General features: G+C 48.5%; 1 protein-coding gene across 1 annotated transcript in view; it reads left to right on the top strand.

The window, feature by feature from the left end:
• The first annotated feature begins 5,729 nt into the window (after window positions 1-5,729).
• Window positions 5,730-19,248, top strand: part of RPRD2 (regulation of nuclear pre-mRNA domain containing 2) — a 15,083-nt gene continuing 1,564 nt past the window's right edge. The window contains exons 1-11 of the mRNA XM_014953584.1: window positions 5,730-5,766; window positions 6,268-6,397; window positions 8,336-8,436; window positions 9,454-9,531; window positions 10,431-10,483; window positions 11,206-11,332; window positions 12,963-13,138; window positions 13,875-14,316; window positions 14,766-15,041; window positions 16,090-16,293; window positions 17,308-19,133. Coding sequence (XP_014809070.1) covers window positions 5,730-5,766; window positions 6,268-6,397; window positions 8,336-8,436; window positions 9,454-9,531; window positions 10,431-10,483; window positions 11,206-11,332; window positions 12,963-13,138; window positions 13,875-14,316; window positions 14,766-15,041; window positions 16,090-16,293; window positions 17,308-19,133 — 3,450 coding nt within the window. The remainder of the gene's footprint in view (window positions 5,767-6,267; window positions 6,398-8,335; window positions 8,437-9,453; window positions 9,532-10,430; window positions 10,484-11,205; window positions 11,333-12,962; window positions 13,139-13,874; window positions 14,317-14,765; window positions 15,042-16,089; window positions 16,294-17,307; window positions 19,134-19,248) is intronic.

The raw sequence follows: 19,248 nt of genomic DNA, 5'->3' as shown, positions 1-19,248 counted from the left end.
CGAGGGGGGGGGGGGAAGGGAATGTTTTTGGGAGCCTAAACAAGGGGGCATTATCTCCGTTTTTTTGGGGATGAAACGGAGCTTTGTGGTGCCGCGGAGATAACATTTTTGTCCCCGAAGCGTCGCTCCGCTTTTGCACAAAAAGTTTGGGATAGTTTGGGTTTTCTTCTTATCGAGGCCCTTCCTTCCCGCTACGTTTTGCTTTATGGTTTTTTTTTTCTTCATGTATTATTAAAGAGGGGGAGGTAAGAGCCTGAGGGTTGTTCTCTGGGACCCTCTGGTGAGGAGAAGAAGGTCCTGGTCCCTCCTGCTTCGCTGGTGTTGTCCCCTTCTCCTGGAAATCCTCTTCCCTCTGAGAGATCTTCTCACCACGGCTCTGTCCTTGCTCCTCTTCTCCCTCTTGCTCCCAGCACGGTCCTTCCAAACAAAATCCCAGCTCCTGGCTCTTTTTGGGATGCGCAGACTCCTCCAAACTTGGTTCCTCTGGGACCTGGGTGAAGGTCTGGCTGTAGGGCAGGTTCCTCAGGGCAGGAACTTTGCTTTGTCCAGCCTTTGTGTCCCTGTGACTCCCCCGTGTTTATCCTCCTGCTGGCTCTTCCCTGGATTCCTGCTGCTCCTCCGTGGCTGAAATCCATCCTTCAGCTCCTGGCTGAGCTTCCAGAGAGCTTCCAGCTTTGGTGCTGCCCCTTCCTTCCCTCTTGCACCCCCCCGTTTCGTCCTTCCCACACTCATCAGAATTAATTTGATTGTTCCCTTTGTCCTGTCGGCTCCTGCCCCTCAGCTTTTGGGGGGTTCACAGCTTGGACTCTGTATTTTAGTTTGGGGTGAGCACCTTAAAGTGGGGATTTCAGCCTGGAGAAGAGAAGGCTCCAGGGAGACCTTGGAGCCCCTTCCAGTCCCTCAAGGGGCTCCAGGAAAGCTGGGGAGGGACTCTGGATGAGGGAGGGGAGCGATGGGACGAGGGGAAAAGGTTTTGAGCTGAAAAATGGGAGATTGAGGTGAAATATTGGGAAGAACTTGTTTATTTGGAGGGTGGTGAGAGCCTGGCCCAGGTTGCCCTGAGAAGCTGTGGCTGCCCCATCCCTGGAGGGGTTCAAGGTCAAGTTGGAGGGGGCTTGGAGCAACCTGGGCTGGTGGGAGGTGGCCCTGCCCAGGAGGTCTCCAAGTACCTCCTTAAACATCTCCTCACCCTTGAGAGCGGTGTGATTCAGCCTGGAGAAGAGAAGGCTCTGGGGAGACCTTGGAGCCCCTTCCAGTCCCTCAAGGGGCTCCAGGAGAGATGGGGGGGGACTCTTGATGAGGGAGGGGAGCGATGGGACGAGGGGGAAGATTTTTGGTTTTGAGCTGAAAAATGGGAGATTGAGGTGAAATATTGGGAAGAACTTGTTTATTTGGAGGGTGGTGAGAGCCTGGCCCAGGTTGCCCTGAGAAGCTGTGGCTGCCCCATCCCTGGAGGGGTTCAAGGTCAAGTTGGAGGGGGCTTGGAGCAACCTGGGCTGGTGGGAGGTGGCCCTGCCCAGGAGGTCTCCAAGTACCTCCTTAAACATCTCCTCACCCTTGAGAGCGGCTGTGATGCTCCTGCACCCTCAGCCCTGATTATTTGGTTACTTCCTGCTAATTTGGGGCTTTTTTCCCCGTTTTTCCCTCGGGCTACACTTCATTTTCTGCCCCGGGGGCCTCCCCGTGTTCTCAGACAGCAGGAGGTCACAGTCCCAAACAGGAGGAGTTCAGTGCTGATCACAAAGAGCCAGCTTACTTTTGGGTTCCTTTTCCACCTTTTGAAATATTTGCAACTCCAAGGAGTTAAATTCCAACTTCTAAAAAAGTGGAAAAGCTGCTTTTTTTCCGGGGAAGTTCCTCGTGAAGGATGGATGGGGTGGGATTGGGGGCTGTGTCTCCCCGGGTGAAGATGAAAGTGCCTGTGTTTTTTGGGGGGGAGAAGTGTCCTCGTATCTCTCAGAGGGGCATCCTAAGTGTGAAACCCTTGTGTAAGGCAGTTCCCCCCCCCGGGGGGGGCAGTGTGTGGTTGGGGGGTTGGTTTTTTGCAGAAAACCTGGAGAAAATGTCAACTGGAAAGGGGAAAAACTGCCCTTTTTATTCTATATCTCCTATAAATCAGAGTAAATAGGTCCTGGGGGGCAGTTGGTGCTTCTGCCTCGAGCTGCAAAGGGATTTCACCTTCATTGGTGATCCTGGGGGGGGTGTCTGTGTCCCCCCCCTTCCCATAGGAAAATTCTGCATTTTCCTGTAGGTATTTCCTTGCGTCTTCAATTTACCGAATCTCGGCTGATTTTTCTGCACTTTGCTGTTAGGTATTTATTTCGGATGATGGGAAATTTCCAGTTTAGCCAAAGGTGTGTCTGTTTGGACAAATAATGTGGTCCTTTCAGGGAGAAAAAAAAAAAATTAAAAAAAAAAAAAATAATAAAAAAAATAATTAATGAGTGGTGGTATTTAAATAAATGCTTTGCTGTTGGCGTGAGCATCTCCCTTCCTGGGACAAGGCTTGTCCCCGGTGCCAGCCCGTCACGCTCGTTGGCCAAGAGCTTCAAGTCATAAATATTTCTCTGCGAGGTAAGGGCTGGGATAAATTTCCCTCTGGGATGATGTTTTTGTTGTTAATTAAGAGCTTTTTTTTTTGTGCAGGAGGGTCCTCTCGGCGGCGTCTCCGCACGAGCAGCTCTTAAAGGGGAGTTAAATTAGAAATACCAGGCTCCGGTCGGTGCAGCAAAAAAGCTGGGGTGGGTAATTAAGAGCTTTTTTTTTTGTGCAGGAGGGTCCTCTCAGCGGCGTCTCCGCACGAGCAGCTCTTAAAGGGGAGTTAAATTAGAAATACCAGGCGCCGGTGGGTGCAGCAAAAAATCTGGGGTGGGCTCAGTTATATAGACAAGAAAAAGGCAATTTTCTTTCCTTTTTGGTTTAAATCAAGGCAGTTTTAAGAGTAATTAAGAAGCTGTTCACCCATCAGGTAGGACGGGGTTGAAACCCCTTGGCCAAAGTGCATTTTTGGACCCGAAAGCTCTTGGTTTTCTTCATGCAGCTTGTCTACAGCCCTAGGGATTGTTCTAATCTAGCATTGGTTTTATTTTATTGTTTTCCTGCTGTGCAATTTGGGTGAATCTTGGTTTTATAATCTTGGTTTTATATAAATATTAGCTCTAAATGGAGGAGGCTGGATTAATTCTGCCGGGGGGGCTCGTGGAAACGGTGGTGGAGGTGATGGTGTGAGCCCTGCTCCCTGTGTTTCTCTTGGAAGTTGGTTGTGGATTTTTCTGCTGCCTTCAAAGGCTGTTTCTACGTTGAAAAGTTGAAATCAAAGGGTTTTTTTATATCTTCAAGATCTATTTTGCATGATGTCATTAAGATCTCTTGCTGGTGGATAACGTTGCCGGGATCGAAAGAGCATCCGGTGACCAGGGGGTGAATTAGCAGAGTGGTGTGGGGTTTTAATTAAATTGCAAAAAAAAACATTTTTGATGAGATGATGACCTGATAGATTATTTTTTGGGGGGGAAAGCTGCCTCCCAATCATTTTGGGAAGCTGGGGGGTGAGTGTGGCATCGCTCTGGTTGGAATTTCCAGAGCAGAGGGCTCCTTGCTCCTCTTCTCCTTCAAATTATTCCCAATCTCCCACGTAAACACCTTTTAGGTGAAGGTTATAAATAAGAGTTTTTGGTAACTCAACCTTGGGCTTGTGTTTATTGCTCTAAAAGCTTATTCTGGGATGTGGAAGTTGAGTTTCCTTGACGGGGCAGCTGCTGGAGTGATGGGAATGAGGAGAAATACACCCAGTAAAATTAAAAAAGCTGGAAAATATGTAAAAGAGCAAAGTTTCAGGTGAGAAATGGGCTCGGATCTTGCAGCTGTGGCCACCACGGGGAGCAGGGACATCCAAGGTGTCCCCTGGACCCACCACCCTGTTCCTGCTCCAGGTTTGGGGCTGGGTGATACAGCTGTGGCCACCACGGGGAGCAGGGACATCCAAGGTGTCCCCTGGACCCACCACCCTGTTCCTGCCCCAGATTTGGGGCTGGATGTCACTTCTTGCTCACCCACTGCTCTGTAGGGACACTCAGTGAGGAAGAAGAGTTGGTGACACTTTTAGAGGCTCCTGGAGGCTCTTTGCTTCGTGGCATCAACCTGTTGAGGATTTGATGATCCAACCAAGCTCAACCCTTGCTTGTGTCCTCAGCTTTGCCATCCCGGTGAGGCTGCCTTCTGGGAAAGGTCTTCATTTTGAACAACCAACTTGCAACAGAGTTCTGGGAAGCACCAGTATGTCCAATCATAGACTGGTTTGGGTGGGAAAGGACCTTAAAGATCATCTTCTTCCCCCCCAGGGCCACCTCCCACCAGCCCAGGTTGCTCCAAGCCCCCTCCAACTTGACCTTGAACCCCTCCAGGGATGGGGCAGCCACAGCTTCTCGGGGCAACCTGGGCCAGGCTCTCACCACCCTCAAAATGAAGAAGTTCTTCCCAATATTTCATCTCAATCTCCCATTTTTCAGCTCAAACCCTTCCCCCTCGTCCCATCACTCCCCTCCCTCATCAAGAGTCCCCCCCCCATCTCTCCTGGAGCCCCTTGAGGGACTGGAAGGGGCTCCAAGGTCTCCCTGGAGCCTTCTCTTCTCCAGGCTGAAGCACAGAATGGTTTGGGTTGGAAGGGACCTCAAAGACCATCCAGTTCCCCCCCCTGCCCTGGGCAGGGCCACCTCCCACCAGCCCAGGTTGCTCCAAGCCCCCTCCAACTTGACCTTGAACCCCTCCAGGGATGGGCCAGCCACAACTTCTTGGGACAACCTCTTCCAGGCTCTCACCACCCTCACAGATAAAAATTTACCAACTTGTTCCCTGTAAAAACGTGGGAGCTTGGAAAAATACTCATGGAGTGGCTCTTCCTTTGAGATTTGGGAAATTCCTGGCTTTTATTTCTGAGCGGGAGGAGATGGAGACCCTTCAAGGGGTTGGTTTGGGGGGTTTTAAGGGTCTGGACCTGGGATGATGCTCCTAAAAGCTTCCTGATGGAAAACCCAGAGAAAGTACCACATGAAGAGGCTCTGCCAAAGTCAGGACACCAGGAAAATGAAGCGGGAAAGAGAATTCAGGGATTTGTAGTTAAAAATTGAGATTACTAATCCAGCTGGGGAGGTGGGAGCCCGGTAGAGCTCAGGGGCACGTGAAACAAACCCATCTATTGTCACCGTTCCTCTATTTAAATCCTCATATTGTGTGGTTAAATGAAGTGAAGCAGCTAATTAGCATGTGGAGGAGCTTACGGCGCTACGGGCGCTGCTGCCGAAGAAATAATTGATGAAATAATTCAATTTGGAGTGAGGAAGTTTGGAATTTGGGTGTGAGGAAGAGCCAGAGGTGGGTTGTTTGGAGGTCTGGGTGCGAAGGTCGAAAGGGGACAGGGAGGGACATTTTTTGGCCAAATCCATCTTCAGAGGAGAAGGGACAAGGATCTGGGGACCCTTTGTGTGCGACACAAGAGCTGGGGTTAAATCCCAATTATACCTGGGGATTCTTAGAAAATACAAATAAGTTGCCTTTAAACTATTAAGTAGGAGATTGCACTGAGCCAGTAGCCAACTGGGGTGATGCTGGAGCTGGGGAGACTGGACCAGACACACGCTCTGGAGCGGTTGGAGGTTTGTTTTGGGGGTTTTTTGGTTTTTTTCCTGCAGAAGTTTGTGCCTTTTTTTGTGTTCAGTCTCTTTCCACGGGCGATGCCGGTCTCTCAGGCTCCACAACTCCTTTTCCAACGTGGGTATCGCAGAAATAGCCCAGGGTCTGTGGCTTTTTGTGTCCTTTTTAAGCCCCAAAAACATTCAGTTTTTGGGAAGAGTTCTGTAAATTGACTATTTCCTCCCTAATCCCCAATTTTCCCCATTGGACTTGCCCCTCTGCAGAAGTTTGTGCCTTTTTTTGTGTTCACTCTCTTTCTGCGGGTGATGCCGGTGTCTCAGGCTCCACAACTCCTTTTCCAACGCGGGTATCGCAGCAATAGCCCAGGGTCGGTGGCTTTTTGTGTCCTTTCAAAGCCCCAGTCAGCATCCAAAAACATCCAATTTTTGGGAAGAGTTCTGTAAATTGACTATTTCCTCCCTAATCCCCAATTTTCCCCATTGGACTTGCCCCTTGGACGCGCCGTTGATGGAAATGTTAAAAAAACCCCCAAAAGCAGGCACTTAAGTGTTACCCAAACACATCTGACGTGATCGCTTCTATTTAATGATGAATCTGAGGGGTTTTTTCTGTCTTTAGCTGCTTTTCCTCATCGGCTGAACCTTTTTTACTTGGCCAACGACGTCATACAGAACTGCAAGAGAAAAAATGCCATTGTCTTTCGGGATACCTTCGCGGAAGTGCTCCCCGAAGCTGCTTCGTTGGTGAAGTAAGTAACTTGGACGCGCCGTTGATGGAAATGTTAAAAAAACCCCCAAAAGCAGGCACTTAAGTGTTACCCAAACACATCTGACGTGATCGCTTCTATTTAATGATGAATCTGAGGGGTTTTTTCTGTCTTTAGCTGCTTTTCCTCATCGGCTGAACCTTTTTTACTTGGCCAACGACGTCATACAGAACTGCAAGAGAAAAAATGCCATTGTCTTTCGGGATACCTTCGCGGAAGTGCTCCCCGAAGCTGCTTCGTTGGTGAAGTAAGTAACGGTGTGTTGGGAGCTCCAATGGCTCCCCAAAAAAAAATGTAGGGTTTATTTTTTTCTACCATCACAAACTCTCTAGAAACATAAATTTCAAGGATTTTGTGAACGGTGTGTTGGGAGCTCCAATGGCTCCCCCCCAAAAAAAAATGCAGGTTTTATTTTTTTCTACCATCACAAACTCTCTAGAAACATAAATTTCAAGGATTTTGTGCCAGCGAAAGTTGGGGTTGAGGCCCAGCGAAAGTTGGGGTTGAGGCCCAGCGAAAGTTGGGGTTGAGGCCCAGCGAAAGTTGGGGTTGAGGCCCAGCGAAAGTTGGGGTTGAGGCCCAGCGAAAGTTGGGGTTGAGGCCCAGCGAAAGTTGGGGTTGAGGCCCAGCGAAAGTTGGGGTTGAGGCCCAGCGAAAGTTGGGGTTGAGGCCCAGCGAAAGTTGGGGTTGAGGCCCAGCGAAAGTTGGGGTTGAGGCCCAGCGAAAGTTGGGGTTGAGGCCCAGCGAAAGTTGGGGTTGAGGCCCAGCGAAAGTTGGGGTTGAGGCCCAGCGAAAGTTGGGGTTGAGGCCCAGCGAAAGTTGGGGTTGAGGCCCAGCGAAAGTTGGGGTTGAGGCCCAGCGAAAGTTGGGGTTGAGGCCCAGCGAAAGTTGGGGTTGAGGCCCAGCGAAAGTTGGGGTTGAGGCCCAGCGAAAGTTGGGGTTGAGGCCCAGCAAAAGTTGGGGTTGAGGCCCAGCAAGAGTTGGGGTTGAGGTTCTCGACAAGGAGCGTGCTAGAGCTGGCTTTTTAATTTGCCTGGGGGGTCTCATTTGGGTAAAATTCTCCCCTGAAGGGGTGCGAGGGGCAAATCTCAGAGGATTCTCAGAGAAAGGAGGGGTGTGCTGAGACAGAGAGGAAGAGGAGGAGGAGGAGGAGCTCTTTGGAGTCATCAGGGTCTTGCCTGTGGTCGACCACCAGGAAAATAAGCATTGCAGATGCCACTCTAATCCCTTCCTGGCTTCTGTGAGCTTCTCTCTGGTTCCTGTGCTGCTAAAATTGTTAATTTTTGTCGAGGTGATGCCTTCTCAAAGATGTTTTTCCTGAAAATGGGAGAGTTTAATTCAGGAGAGTGAGGTGGGATGAGGAGATCTCCCATCCAGGAGCCCTCTCCCATCGTTACCACATCGTTACCCTCCCTCCTGGTTTCCAACCTTCCCCAAACCACATGGTCTTTAAGGGGCAAAAAGGAGTAAAAATATAAAGTGGCTCCTTCAGTAATAACCTGATGTTGCTGGTTTTTGTGTCCTTGGAACAGAAGAAAGCAGGTGGTTGAAGGCACGAGGTGGGGCAGAGGTTAAAGTGGGACTGCTCATTAGCTTTAATTTAAATGTAAGCTGCCAGAAGAGAGAGTTGAAAATGCAATTAATAGATGCCAAGAATGAGGAGGAGGAGGGAGAAAAAATTCTGGGAGTATCAGCTACAAAAGCAAAAGAGGGAGTTGCCACCTTGGTCTCACTGGGACCCCTTGATCAGAACGAAAATCATCACCTGGAGAGAGAACTTCCTGCTCTGAAGGGTCTTTTAAAGTTTTGATTGGAATAAGTGATTATTTACGTTAATTATCCTTTCTAGAATCAGGAGAAATGATGGTGTTGAGGAGAAAGAGAACCCAACGTGCTCTTCTTGTTGGTTTTTTTTTTCAGGGATCCCTCCGTTTCCAAATCGATCGAAAGAATCTTCAAAATCTGGGAGGACAGAAACGTGTACCCCGAAGAGACCATTTTGGCACTAAAAGAAGCTCTGAGTAAGTCCCTTAACCCTTTTCTTACCTTCCAAACTACCTCCTGAGGTTAAAGAAAACACCCAGAATCACTGAATAAAAGGAGTTTATTATGAATATATCTCCTTTCTATAAACCAGTGAGGTGTGATGCCTGAGCAGCACTAAATTCAGCCTTTTTTGGACCTTTTAAAGACCTGAAAAGGCTCCCCTGGCAGAGGGTTTGTGTCCCTGGCTCTCTTCGAGTCCTTTTTTAGCAATAAATTGGATTTATTCAGAATATTGGAGGGTGAAGTGGCCTCGAGTGATGATGAAAAAACCCTGCTTAAAAGCTGAGATGGCAAACGTTAACGGGAAATTGGGGTAATCAATTAAAACCAGAAATGAACCCATACTCAAATCCTTGAAGGAAATTTGTCCACGGTTCTGCTTTATTTTGGGAAATCCTCAGGTTTTTAGAGTTCCCCCCGTCGTCGTCCCGGCAGGTTGGGCCTTTGGCAGGTGAAAAAGCTTCCCTCGGGCTTTGCATGTTGAAAAGTGAAATTTCTGTCAAAGTGCTGAAGTTTATGAAGAAATTCTGAAATCTCAAATTTTTTTGTAACTCAAAAAAATCTTTCAAATGACTTGCAAATGAGGTATTGTGGCTATTTTCCCAACTTGCCTGTTGAATGCTGATTTGGTAAAAACCTACTTAAAGAGCTGAGTTTTCTTTTTCGATGCCTTGTGGTTTTGGTTTTTTTTCCTTTTATATCTGGTCGTTACTGTGATTTTTATTTTTTTTTAATTCTTATTATTTTTTTTGAAGCGTCGTAGCGTAAGGGCAAACAGAAACTTGATTTAAAAATGGCAGGTTGCTGTATTCCTGAGTAAACTTAGGTTCTCTTGGGCATCCAGCAGCTCCTCTAAGGACGTTGGTCTAGGTATTTTAAAACAAATTTCTGTTCACTCTTTTTTTTTTTTTTTGACCAAAAAAACCCCAAAAAAGCCAGATTCCTGAAGGAATCCCGTAACGCCAGACTGCAAAAACTGAAATGTTTTCCAGGTACCACTTTCAAAACTCAGAAGCAGCTGAAAGAAACTCTCAACAAACAACCGAATAAGCCGTGGAAGAAATCGCAAAGTAAGGAAAACCCATGTGAACTCTCTCAACTAATCTTAAAAATTGCCTTCTTGAGGAAAAGAAGGAAGATTTTTAGCCCCAAAGTGGGCAAAGTACCTGGACTAAAACCATGAGCCAGCATGCGATTTCCAGGCTTGGAAACCTCCTCCCAGATTAATAATGTAAAACATCGAGGAGTTGTTGCTAGAAAACCACTTTTTTTTAAAAAAAAAAAAAGGATTGGAGTGTGAAATTAAAAAAAAAATAAATCTTTATGAGAGCAGAGGTGGAAAAAGAGCTTGGTGGAACCTCTCGGAGCCTTGGAGAGCAAAAAATGAGGTAGTAGGAGAAAAGGAGAAGTGGAAGGTGGTCTGGTCCATCCGAGAGCACCGGGAGGGCAGGCTAGAAGGAAATGCCTTTAGAATATCCCCATTTTACTCATCTCCTGCCTCTCCGAGCCCTGAGATCAGAAGGTTAATAAAAAAAAAGTTTAAGAATTGCTTTTAACACCACGAGCTGCTTCCCCAAAGCAATAATTAGGAAATCCAGGTTTAACGTTTTGCTTCTGATCAGATATTTCTCCTCTTTTGTCCAGAAACCAATGGATTGAGTGTCTCTTGGCGGCAGGATTTGTTCCCCCAGCTCTGTTCATGAGTCAAAATAGAGGTCTAGAGAATAAATAATAAAAGAAATGATAAGTTATAGTTTGATTTCACAATCTGGCCGTGTCCCCTTTAGGTGACAAAGCCCGAGCGTTGAGGGACGTTCTGTGTGGAGGGGAAAATGTAATAAATCACAACAGCCTGCGAGTCTTTCCTTGAATTTTGTTATTTTTTTTTATTAGAACTGCCTTTTGTGACTCTTTTTTGGTCGGGGTGGAGCTCTTTAATTTCTCTCTGCTTTTTTCTCTATTCCAACAGCATCCACCAACCCCAAAGCTGCTTTGAAGTCCAAGATCGTTGCTGAATTCAGAGTAAGTGGAAATATTCTGTCCTGTCCTTGGGTCCTGGCTCACATCCACGGACCCTGCGCCTCGAGGGGCTGCCTGGTGGGGTTGGTCTCATCTTCCTCCTGGAGGAAGAGTTTTGGGGGGGCTTCCCCCTCTTTCATCCCCATGGGGTAGGGAGAAGAGGGAGAAAAAAGAGGAAAAAAACCCCTTTGCGTTGAGATAAAGGAGGCAGTTTAATAGAAAATAGTAAGGGAAGAGAAAATCGTAATAAAAATGGGAAAAGAATAGGAAAAAAATCTGGAAAAAGTCCTTAACGTAATATAAACATCGCTTAGCAACAACTAAATCAATATGTGTTACCAACATCCTTCTTCCATCCAAAACACAGCAGCTACGAGGAAAATAATTAACTGTATCCAGGAGGTGGTGGCAAGAAATTTATCTAAATTAAGTCCCCAAAAGGAGTGTGGTGTGTTAATAAATTAACACGTGGGCACTAGTAGAGTTTAAAAAAAAAAGAATAAAAAGGGCCTGTCCCTATTCTTAACAATCACAGCCAGAATTCCAGCCCCTGCCTGAGCCCGAGGGCGCTGATCTGCTTGACCTGAGGTTAAAAATGCCAAGATTGGCCCAGTTGGTGTCTCTTTTAGCTCTTGTCTGTGGCTGGAGCGGGTCTGAGCTGGTGGCCTTCTCTTCCTTTGAATGTGATGAGGATTCTTTTCTTGTTTTCCTTCTTATTTTTCCAGCCACAGTCTCTCATTGATGAATTGCTGCTGTATAAGCGCTCGGAAGACCAGATAGAGCTGAAAGAGAAGCAGCTTTCCACCATGAGAGTGGATGTTTGCAGCACAGAAACACTTAAATGCTTAAAAGGTAACCTACAAAACCCAAATTAATTTGGTTTAGGATGTCTCCAGGAGCCAGCAATGGGCCCTGGTGGCCAAGGAGGCCAATGGCATCCTGGGGGGCATGAGGAAGAGCGTGGAGAACCTCAAGGGAGGTCATCCTGCCCCTCTGCTCTGCCCTGGGGAGGCCCCAGCTGGAGCACTGGGACCAGTTGTGGGCTCCCCAGTTCCAGAAGGACAGGGAAGTGCTGGAGAGGGTCCAGCAAAGGGCTACGAGGATGCTGAGGGGCCTGGAGCATCTCTCTGGGGAGGAAAGGCTGAGGGACTTGGGGCTTTTGAGTCTGGAGAAGAGAAGGCTGAGGGGGGATCTGCTCAAGGCCTGGAAATCCTTCCAGGGTGGGGGTCAGGAGGATGGGGCCAGGCTTTTTCCAGTGGTGCCCAGGGAGAGGATAAGAGGGAACGGGCACAAACTTGAATAGAAGAAGTTCCATCTCAACTTGAGGAGGAACTTGTTGACTTTGAGGGTGGCAGAGCCCTGGCAGAGGCTGCCCAGAGAGGTGGTGGGGTCTCCTTCTCTGGAGACATTCAAACCCCACCTGGACACGTTCCTGTGGGACCTGCTCTGGGTGGACTTTCTCTGGCCAAGGGTGGGACTGGGTGATCTCCAGAGGTCCCTTCCAACCCCAAATCATTCTGTGATTCTGTGAATTGAAGGAGGCCCAAATACAACAAATATCCTGAGAGTTTTGGGAGCTCCTTGGTTCTGTTGAGCCTTAGACCAAAAAATCACACTCTGTGGACAAAATGGAAAATTTATGGCAAAATTGATTAAGAACCACCAAGCAGGAGCTTAAAACCTTTGTTAATTTCAACTTTTTCGTAAAACCCCATGGATACAGAGCTCAAACAAAGCAGAAGTGATGAAGATCTATTGGATACTATTGATAGATTGTTAAAAGACATATTATTTGTTTTATTCTTCATTCAGAACCTCTTAAATAATTTCAGATTTAAGGTAATTAAGGCATCCTTGAATGGCTGTGGGTTGAAAATGCCAACTGTGAGCCTGATACCAAGCAGCTCGTGTTGGGGGTGAATGATCTGAGTAGTGAAAGATGGAGATTGAGCTGTTTTAACAGGAAATTTAATTGTAAAACCACAGAAAGCTCTAGATGTGCTTAGAAATCTGTGAGTGTGGTCTTGGAAAATGGTTGTTTACAGTCGTGGTCGCTCATGGATGTTGTGACCCGTGATGTTTGGAACCTTTGGAATATGGTAATGAAAAAAAAAAAAAGGAAACTCAAGATTTTTTTGCCAATTTCCAAAATGAAGGGACGCTCTTTGGGTGGTTGAAAGTGTAAAATTATACACTTCTATGTCTTGAATTTATTTATTGCTAATAACTAGTTCAAAACCAGTATAGACTGGTAGCAACTTCTTGGGTGAAAAAAAAAAAAAGGAAACTCAAGATTTTTTTGCCAATTTCCAAAATGAAGGGACGCTCTTTGGGTGGTTGAAAGTGTAAAATTATACACTTCTATGTCTTGAATTTATTTATTGCTAATAACTAGTTCAAAACCAGTATAGACTGGTAGCAACTTCCCCTTGAGCGGGTGGTGGCTCCTCCTCCTTTACTGGGTCTTTGATCTCCTTTGCAGACAAAACTGGAGGAAAGAAGTTCTCCAAGGAGTTTGAAGAAGCCAGTTCGAAGCTGGAAGAGTTCGTCAACGGCTTGGACAAGCAAGTGAAAAATGGCCCCTCTCTCACCGAAGCCCTGGAGAACGCCGGGATATTTTACGAAGCTCAATATAAAGAAGTCAAGGTGGTGGCAAACGTAAGTGTTGATGTTCCTCAACCCCATCTTTCCACATCCCCCTGTGTCCACGGAGGGTCTCAGGGGTTGGAAAACTCATCATCTCTTCATAAATGACTAAATTCAATGTTATTGTTGAACAACCATCCCCCTGTGTCCACGGAGGGTCTCAGGGCTTGGAAAACTCATCGTCTTTATTCACAAATGAAGAAATTCAATGTTATTGTTGCACAAATGGTTTCAGAAGAGAGCAGGGTTGAGGGGTTGGGCAAGAAAAGGAGATGTTCCAAAAAAATTGGTTGGAAGCTCAGTTTTGGTGCGTGGCTGGAATTTTGTAGCCCCCTCCTTGTCCTTAAACAGGGCAAAAATTCCAGTTAATCTGAGAAATCCAAGATCCTACAAACTGCACGAGTTGCGCTCAATATGAAGTAGATGAACAAAAAAGAAAGAATTCTTTTTTTTTTGAAAGCAAAACAACCAACCCCAAAAAAAAAAAAAAAGCCAAGCCAGCAGAATATTTATTAGAAAATGTTATTTTAATGAATATTCTTTTAAGTCGCTGGAAAAAGGTTTTACCTCTCTCTTTTTTCATGGTTTTTCAGCGCTGAAAAGCTGAGTTTTTAGTTCTGGCTGCAGGGTAGGGGTGATTCGAGGGGGTTTTTAAGGTTTTCACTGAATTTCACTGAATTTCTAGAGTTGGAAGGGACCATAGAGATCATCTAGTCCAACTCCCCTGCTGAAGCAGGATTGCCCAGAGCTTGTCAGAGCACGTGCCCCGTCGCCCACGGGCTCCGAATCCCCTTTCCAAGGGATGGGGGAAGAGGATAATTCCCACTCTCCGGTAGCCGGAGGCCGCAAGATGATCTCTCCGGAGCCGGTGACGGATAATCGGGACGTGGAAGACATGGAGCTCTCCGACGTGGAGGATGATACTTCTAAAATTATCGGTAGGTTCTGGAGGAGGCGTTTTTTTGGGGGGGAATTGTATCCGGAGGAATCTCCTGTCCCTTCTCCCAGTATGGACGCCCCGTCGCCCACGGGCTCCGAATCCCCTTTCCAAGGGATGGGGGAAGAGGATAATTCCCACTCTCCGGTAGCCGGAGGCCGTAAGATGATCTCTCCGGAGCCGGTGACGGATAATCGGGACGTGGAAGACATGGAGCTCTCGGACGTGGAGGATGATACTTCTAAAATTATCGGTAGGGTCTGGAGGAGGCATTTTTTGGGGGGGGAATTGCGTGGGGATTCCCCTTTGGAGCTCCCCTTTGGAGCCTTGTGTGGGGTGTAGCGGAGGCACCAAGCCCTCGTGATTCCCCTTTGGAGCTCCCCTTTGGAGCCTCGTGTGGGGTGTAGTGGAGGCACAAAGCCCTCGTGGGGGCTGTTGGGTCTCCATCTCCTGCCCACGAGCAGGAAAGTCCCAATTTAGCACCATTCCCATCTCCCAAACCATTTATGGAACACATTTTTACGTAGGAATCAGACCTACCATGAGGATGACCTCAAAAATCCTCTAATTCTTTGGGATCAGAGAATCCCCAGGAGGGTCTGGGTTGAAAAAGGGACCTTTAAGGTCCAACCTCCTCACCGTGAGCAGGGTAGTTGTGGTGGCTCAGGGTGATGGTTCTTCTCTTGTTCTCCTCTGACGCAGTGGAAGAGAGGAAGGAGAAACAGGCAGCTCCACCTCCAGCCCCCACCAAGGCTGAAAACGTCCCCAAAACGGCCCCGTCAACCGCGGCGACGGGCACGACCTCGGTGACGGTGACGACGCCCGCCCAGGCCCCTGTGGCCACCCCGGCTCCCAAGGTGGCCAGCGCGGCCCCCGTCCCTCCCTCGCCGGCCCTCGCCTTGCCCAACTTGGCCAACGTGGACTTGGCCAAGATCAGCTCCATTCTGAGCAGCTTAACGTCTGTCATGAAAAACACAGGTGAGTCCTCAAGAGGTGCCGACCTTGGGGTTTGCCTCACGGAGCTAAAAATGGAGTTTTCATGGATTTATGGAATTGTCAGAGTTGGAAGGGACCTTCTAAAGACCATCTGGTCCAACTCCTCCTTGCCCAGAGGAGGAGCATCCAGGTGGGGCTTGGAGATCTCCAGAGAAGGGGACTCCACACCCTCCCTGGGCAGCCTCTGCCAGGGCTCTGCCACCCTCACCCCAAAGATGTTCCTCCTCATGTTGAGATGGAACTTCCCATCTTCCAGTTTGGGCCCGTTGCCCCTCGTCCTGTCACTGGGAACCACTGAGAAGAGTCCAGCTCCATCCTCCTCCAACCCACCCTTTAGATATTAATAAGGTCTCCCCTCGGCCTTCTCCAGGCTGAAGGTCCCAGCTCTCTTTCCTCATCAGGGAGATGCTCCAACCCCTCCATCATCTCCATTGCCCCACACTGGACTCTCTCCAGCAGTTCCCTGTCCCTCTTGAACTGGGGAGCCCAGAACTGGAGGCAGGATTCCAGTTGTGGCCTCCCCAGTGCGGAGCAGAGGGGGAGAATGACTTCCCTTGACCTGCTGGCCACACTCTTCCTCATGCTCCCCAAGATCCCTTTGGCCTCTTGGCCACCAGGGCCCATTGCTGGCTCCTGGAGAGTTTAGTGGCCACCAGGACCCCCAGATCCTTCTCCTCAGAAGTCCTTTCCAGTAGGTCCCCCCCCAACCTCTACTGGTGCTGGGGGTTCTTCCTCCCTGGGTGCAGGACCCTACACTTGGCCCTTGGTGAACCTCATGAGGTTCTTCTCTGTCCATCTCTCCAGCTTGTCCAGCCTTGGTTTGTAATCTTTTAAAAAGCTTTTAATTGTGAAAATAAAACATGAATGAGTTACTACTTTAAAAATAAAACGTGGCTGGGTCTTTCTGATACAGAATTTGGAGCTTCTCCTTCCTCCTGCTCAGCGGAGGTGGACTTGGGGTGTATTTGAGCCCAAAAAAAGCGCTTTTCTTGAGGAAACGGGACGTGAGCGGTGTGTGCTTCCCTCCTAGGTGTCAGCCCTGCCTCCAGACCTTCGCCGGGGACCCCCACCAGCCCCACGGCTCTTACCAGTGGCCTGAAACCCCCCGGGGTGGGGGCTCCTCCTGCTCCTTCCAACCCTTTAGCGAATATTCTCTCCAAAGTGGAAATAACTCCGGAAAGTATTTTATCTGCTCTCTCCAAAACCCAGACTCAGACCGCGCCGGCCTTGCAAGGTACCACCCAGGGGGGGCTTTGAGGGAAGGGCTGACTCTGGGGTTACACCGAAAAGTTGTCACTCTGCTTATCCTAAAGCCAAAATTAAGGCAGAAAAGGTTATTTGGAATGTTATTTTGTGAGACCAGGAGCCCACGCGAGGTCTTTTTTAGAGCCAGAGGTGCTGCTCCTCCTCCTGCTCCTGGTGTTTGTAGCCCTGACCCCATAAGAATGTTATTTTGTGAGACCAGGAGCCCACGCGAGGTCTTTTTTAGAGCCAGAGGTGCTGCTCCTCCTCCTGCTCCTGATGTTTGTAACCCTGACCCAGAGCACGAGGTCTTTTTACACCTGGCTACAAAACCAGGCTGAGTTTTTACCCTCCTTATTCCTATAGATGTTAGAATTTATATTTATATTTTATTTATATTTATAGAGCCTCTGGTGAAAGTTTGTGCCTCGGTGGGCGCTGACGTCGATATCGATGCAGCAAAATCTTATCATTTTCAGGCTAAAACATAAAGTCATTTTAAGGAACGGCGTCCGTAGTGCAAATATCAAATCCTTTTCCTCTTATTGACTGGTCACTCTGCTTATCCTAAAGCCAAAATTAAGGCAGAAAAGGTTATTTGGAATGTATTATGTTATTTTGTGAGACCAGGAGCCCACGCGAGGTCTTTTTTAGAGCCAGAGGTGCTGCTCCTCCTCCTGCTCCTGGTGTTTGTAGCCCTGACCCCATAACACGAGGTCTTTTTACACCTGGCTACAAAACCAGGCTGAGTTTTTACCCTCCTTATTCCTATAGATGTTAGAATTTATATTTATATTTTATTTATATTTATAGAGCCTCTGGTGAAAGTTTGTGCCTCGGTGGGCGCTGACGTCGATATCGATGCAGCAAAATCTTATCATTTTCAGGCTAAAACATAAAGTCATTTTAAGGAACGGCGTCCGTAGTGCAAATATCAAACCCTTTTTGTCTCTTTGACTGGTTGTTAACCCAAATATCTGACCACAATGTTTTTTTTCCCCCCCAGGTTTGTCATCTTTACTTCAGAGCGTCGCTGGCAGCACGGCTCAGTCCAGCGACGCGGCCTCGCAGAGCACCTCGGCGTCGCCGGCCAACACGACTGTCCCTTGCCTGAAAGGGAGGAATATTCCTCCCAATCCTCAGTCCTTCATTTCCAAGAGTTTTGGTTATTCTCCAAACTCCTCTACCGCCGAGGTTTCCTCCACCTCAGTTACCAAGGCTCCCGTTGGACACACCCCAGGGCTCTCCAGCTCCAGTTTTAAACCTCCCAGCAATTCCTTGGGCTTTCCTGGATCCCACCCTCCCACTCCTTCTTCCCTTTTGCCAACAGAAACCTCGTTGGCTCAATCCTCGGATATTTCCAAAGCCAAGCTGGAATCTGAACCCCCTTCTCCCAGCCTGGAGATGAAAATCCATAATTTTTTGAAAGGAAACCCCGGGTTCAGCGGCCTGAACTTGAATATTCCCATCCTCAGCAGTTTAGGGTCCAGCATCTCCACGGAAAGTCACGCTTCCGATTTCCAACGTGGTCCCACCAGCACTTCCATGGACAACGTGGACGGGACCCCGGTGCGGGACGAACGGAGCGGGACCCCCACCCAAGACGAGATGATGGACAAACCCACCTCCTCCAACGTCGACACCATCTCCCTCCTTTCCAAAATCATGAGCCCTGGTTCTTCCACTCCCAGCAGCACGAGGTCACCCCTCCAGAGCCGGGATGATGGATATTCCCAAGAAATTCCCAATTCTGTGCACGCCTACAGGCCCTTCGGCCTCGGCAGGGACTCTCCGGCCTCTCTCTACAAGCAACCTGCTGACAGCATGGAAATACCTTCCTCTTTGCTGGACTCCTCCCAGGAGAAGTTTTACCCCGATACTTCTTTCCAAGAAGATGAAGATTATCGTGATTTCGATTATTCCGGCCCCCCGCCCTCGGCCATGCTCAACCTGGAGAAAAAACCCACCAAATCCATCTTAAAATCCAGCAAACTCACCGAAGCTGCCGAATATCAACCCGTTCTTTCCAGCTACGGGCAAAGAGCCCAGGAATTCGGCGTCAAATCCTCTTTCCCCCAATCCATGAGGTCTATCCTGGAACAGAGCGAGAGCTGCGATCCCTTGGGATCATCCCCGGGGATCTACGGGAGCTACGGCCTCCGGGGCAACGATTCCACCTCGGATGGATCCCCTTCTCCTGCCAAAAACGATGTGTTTTTCCCTCCGGATTCCAATCACAACAATTTACCTAAATCGGTGGTTCTTTCCCAAAAGCAATACCCGGATTCCCCTCACTCCATCCCGCACCGTTCCCTTTTTTCTTCTCCCAATCCTCTCTCCAGCCCTGTAGGCCGAGTCGCCGCCGCCGCCACCGGGGTGGAAAAATCTTTGGTTTCTTCCATTTCTGCCACTTCCACCATGGAATTCAAAAACATGCTCAAAAACGCCTCTCGCAAACCTTCCGAAGAGAAACATTTTGGGCCCGTTTCCAAAAACGCTTCGGGAGAAGGAGGGAGTTTATCAGGATCTACCAAAGGGGAATCTCAACAACCTCCCGAAGAACATTATCGCATCGAGACCAGGGTTTCAACTTCTTCTTGTTTGGATTTACCCGACAGCACGGAGGAAAAAGGGGCTCCCATCGAAACGTTGGGTTATCACAACTCTTCCAAACGCGGGATGTCGGGGGAACCCATCCAAACGGTGGAATCCATCCGAGTTTTGGGCAAAGGGAATCGAGGACACGGGCGTGAGGCCACCAGAGCTGCTGTTGGGGGGGGCGGGGGGGGGGGGGGTTGGTTTGAGTTAAATCCCGGTGTCACCCCAAATAACGTAGGGACGTGCCATGGGGTCCGTGGAGCATCTTCCCTGAAATTCTGCTTTATGAGTTTCTCCTCCTTCCCTTTACCTCGTGGTGCTGTTGGAGGGGGGGGAAGGGACGCAGGAA

This window comes from Calidris pugnax, unplaced genomic scaffold (assembly GCF_001431845.1).
Source record: "Calidris pugnax isolate Ruff unplaced genomic scaffold, ASM143184v1 scaffold261, whole genome shotgun sequence".
In the NCBI taxonomy this organism is placed as follows: domain Eukaryota; kingdom Metazoa; phylum Chordata; class Aves; order Charadriiformes; family Scolopacidae; genus Calidris; species Calidris pugnax.
This window is presented reverse-complemented; position numbering and strand designations above follow the sequence as displayed.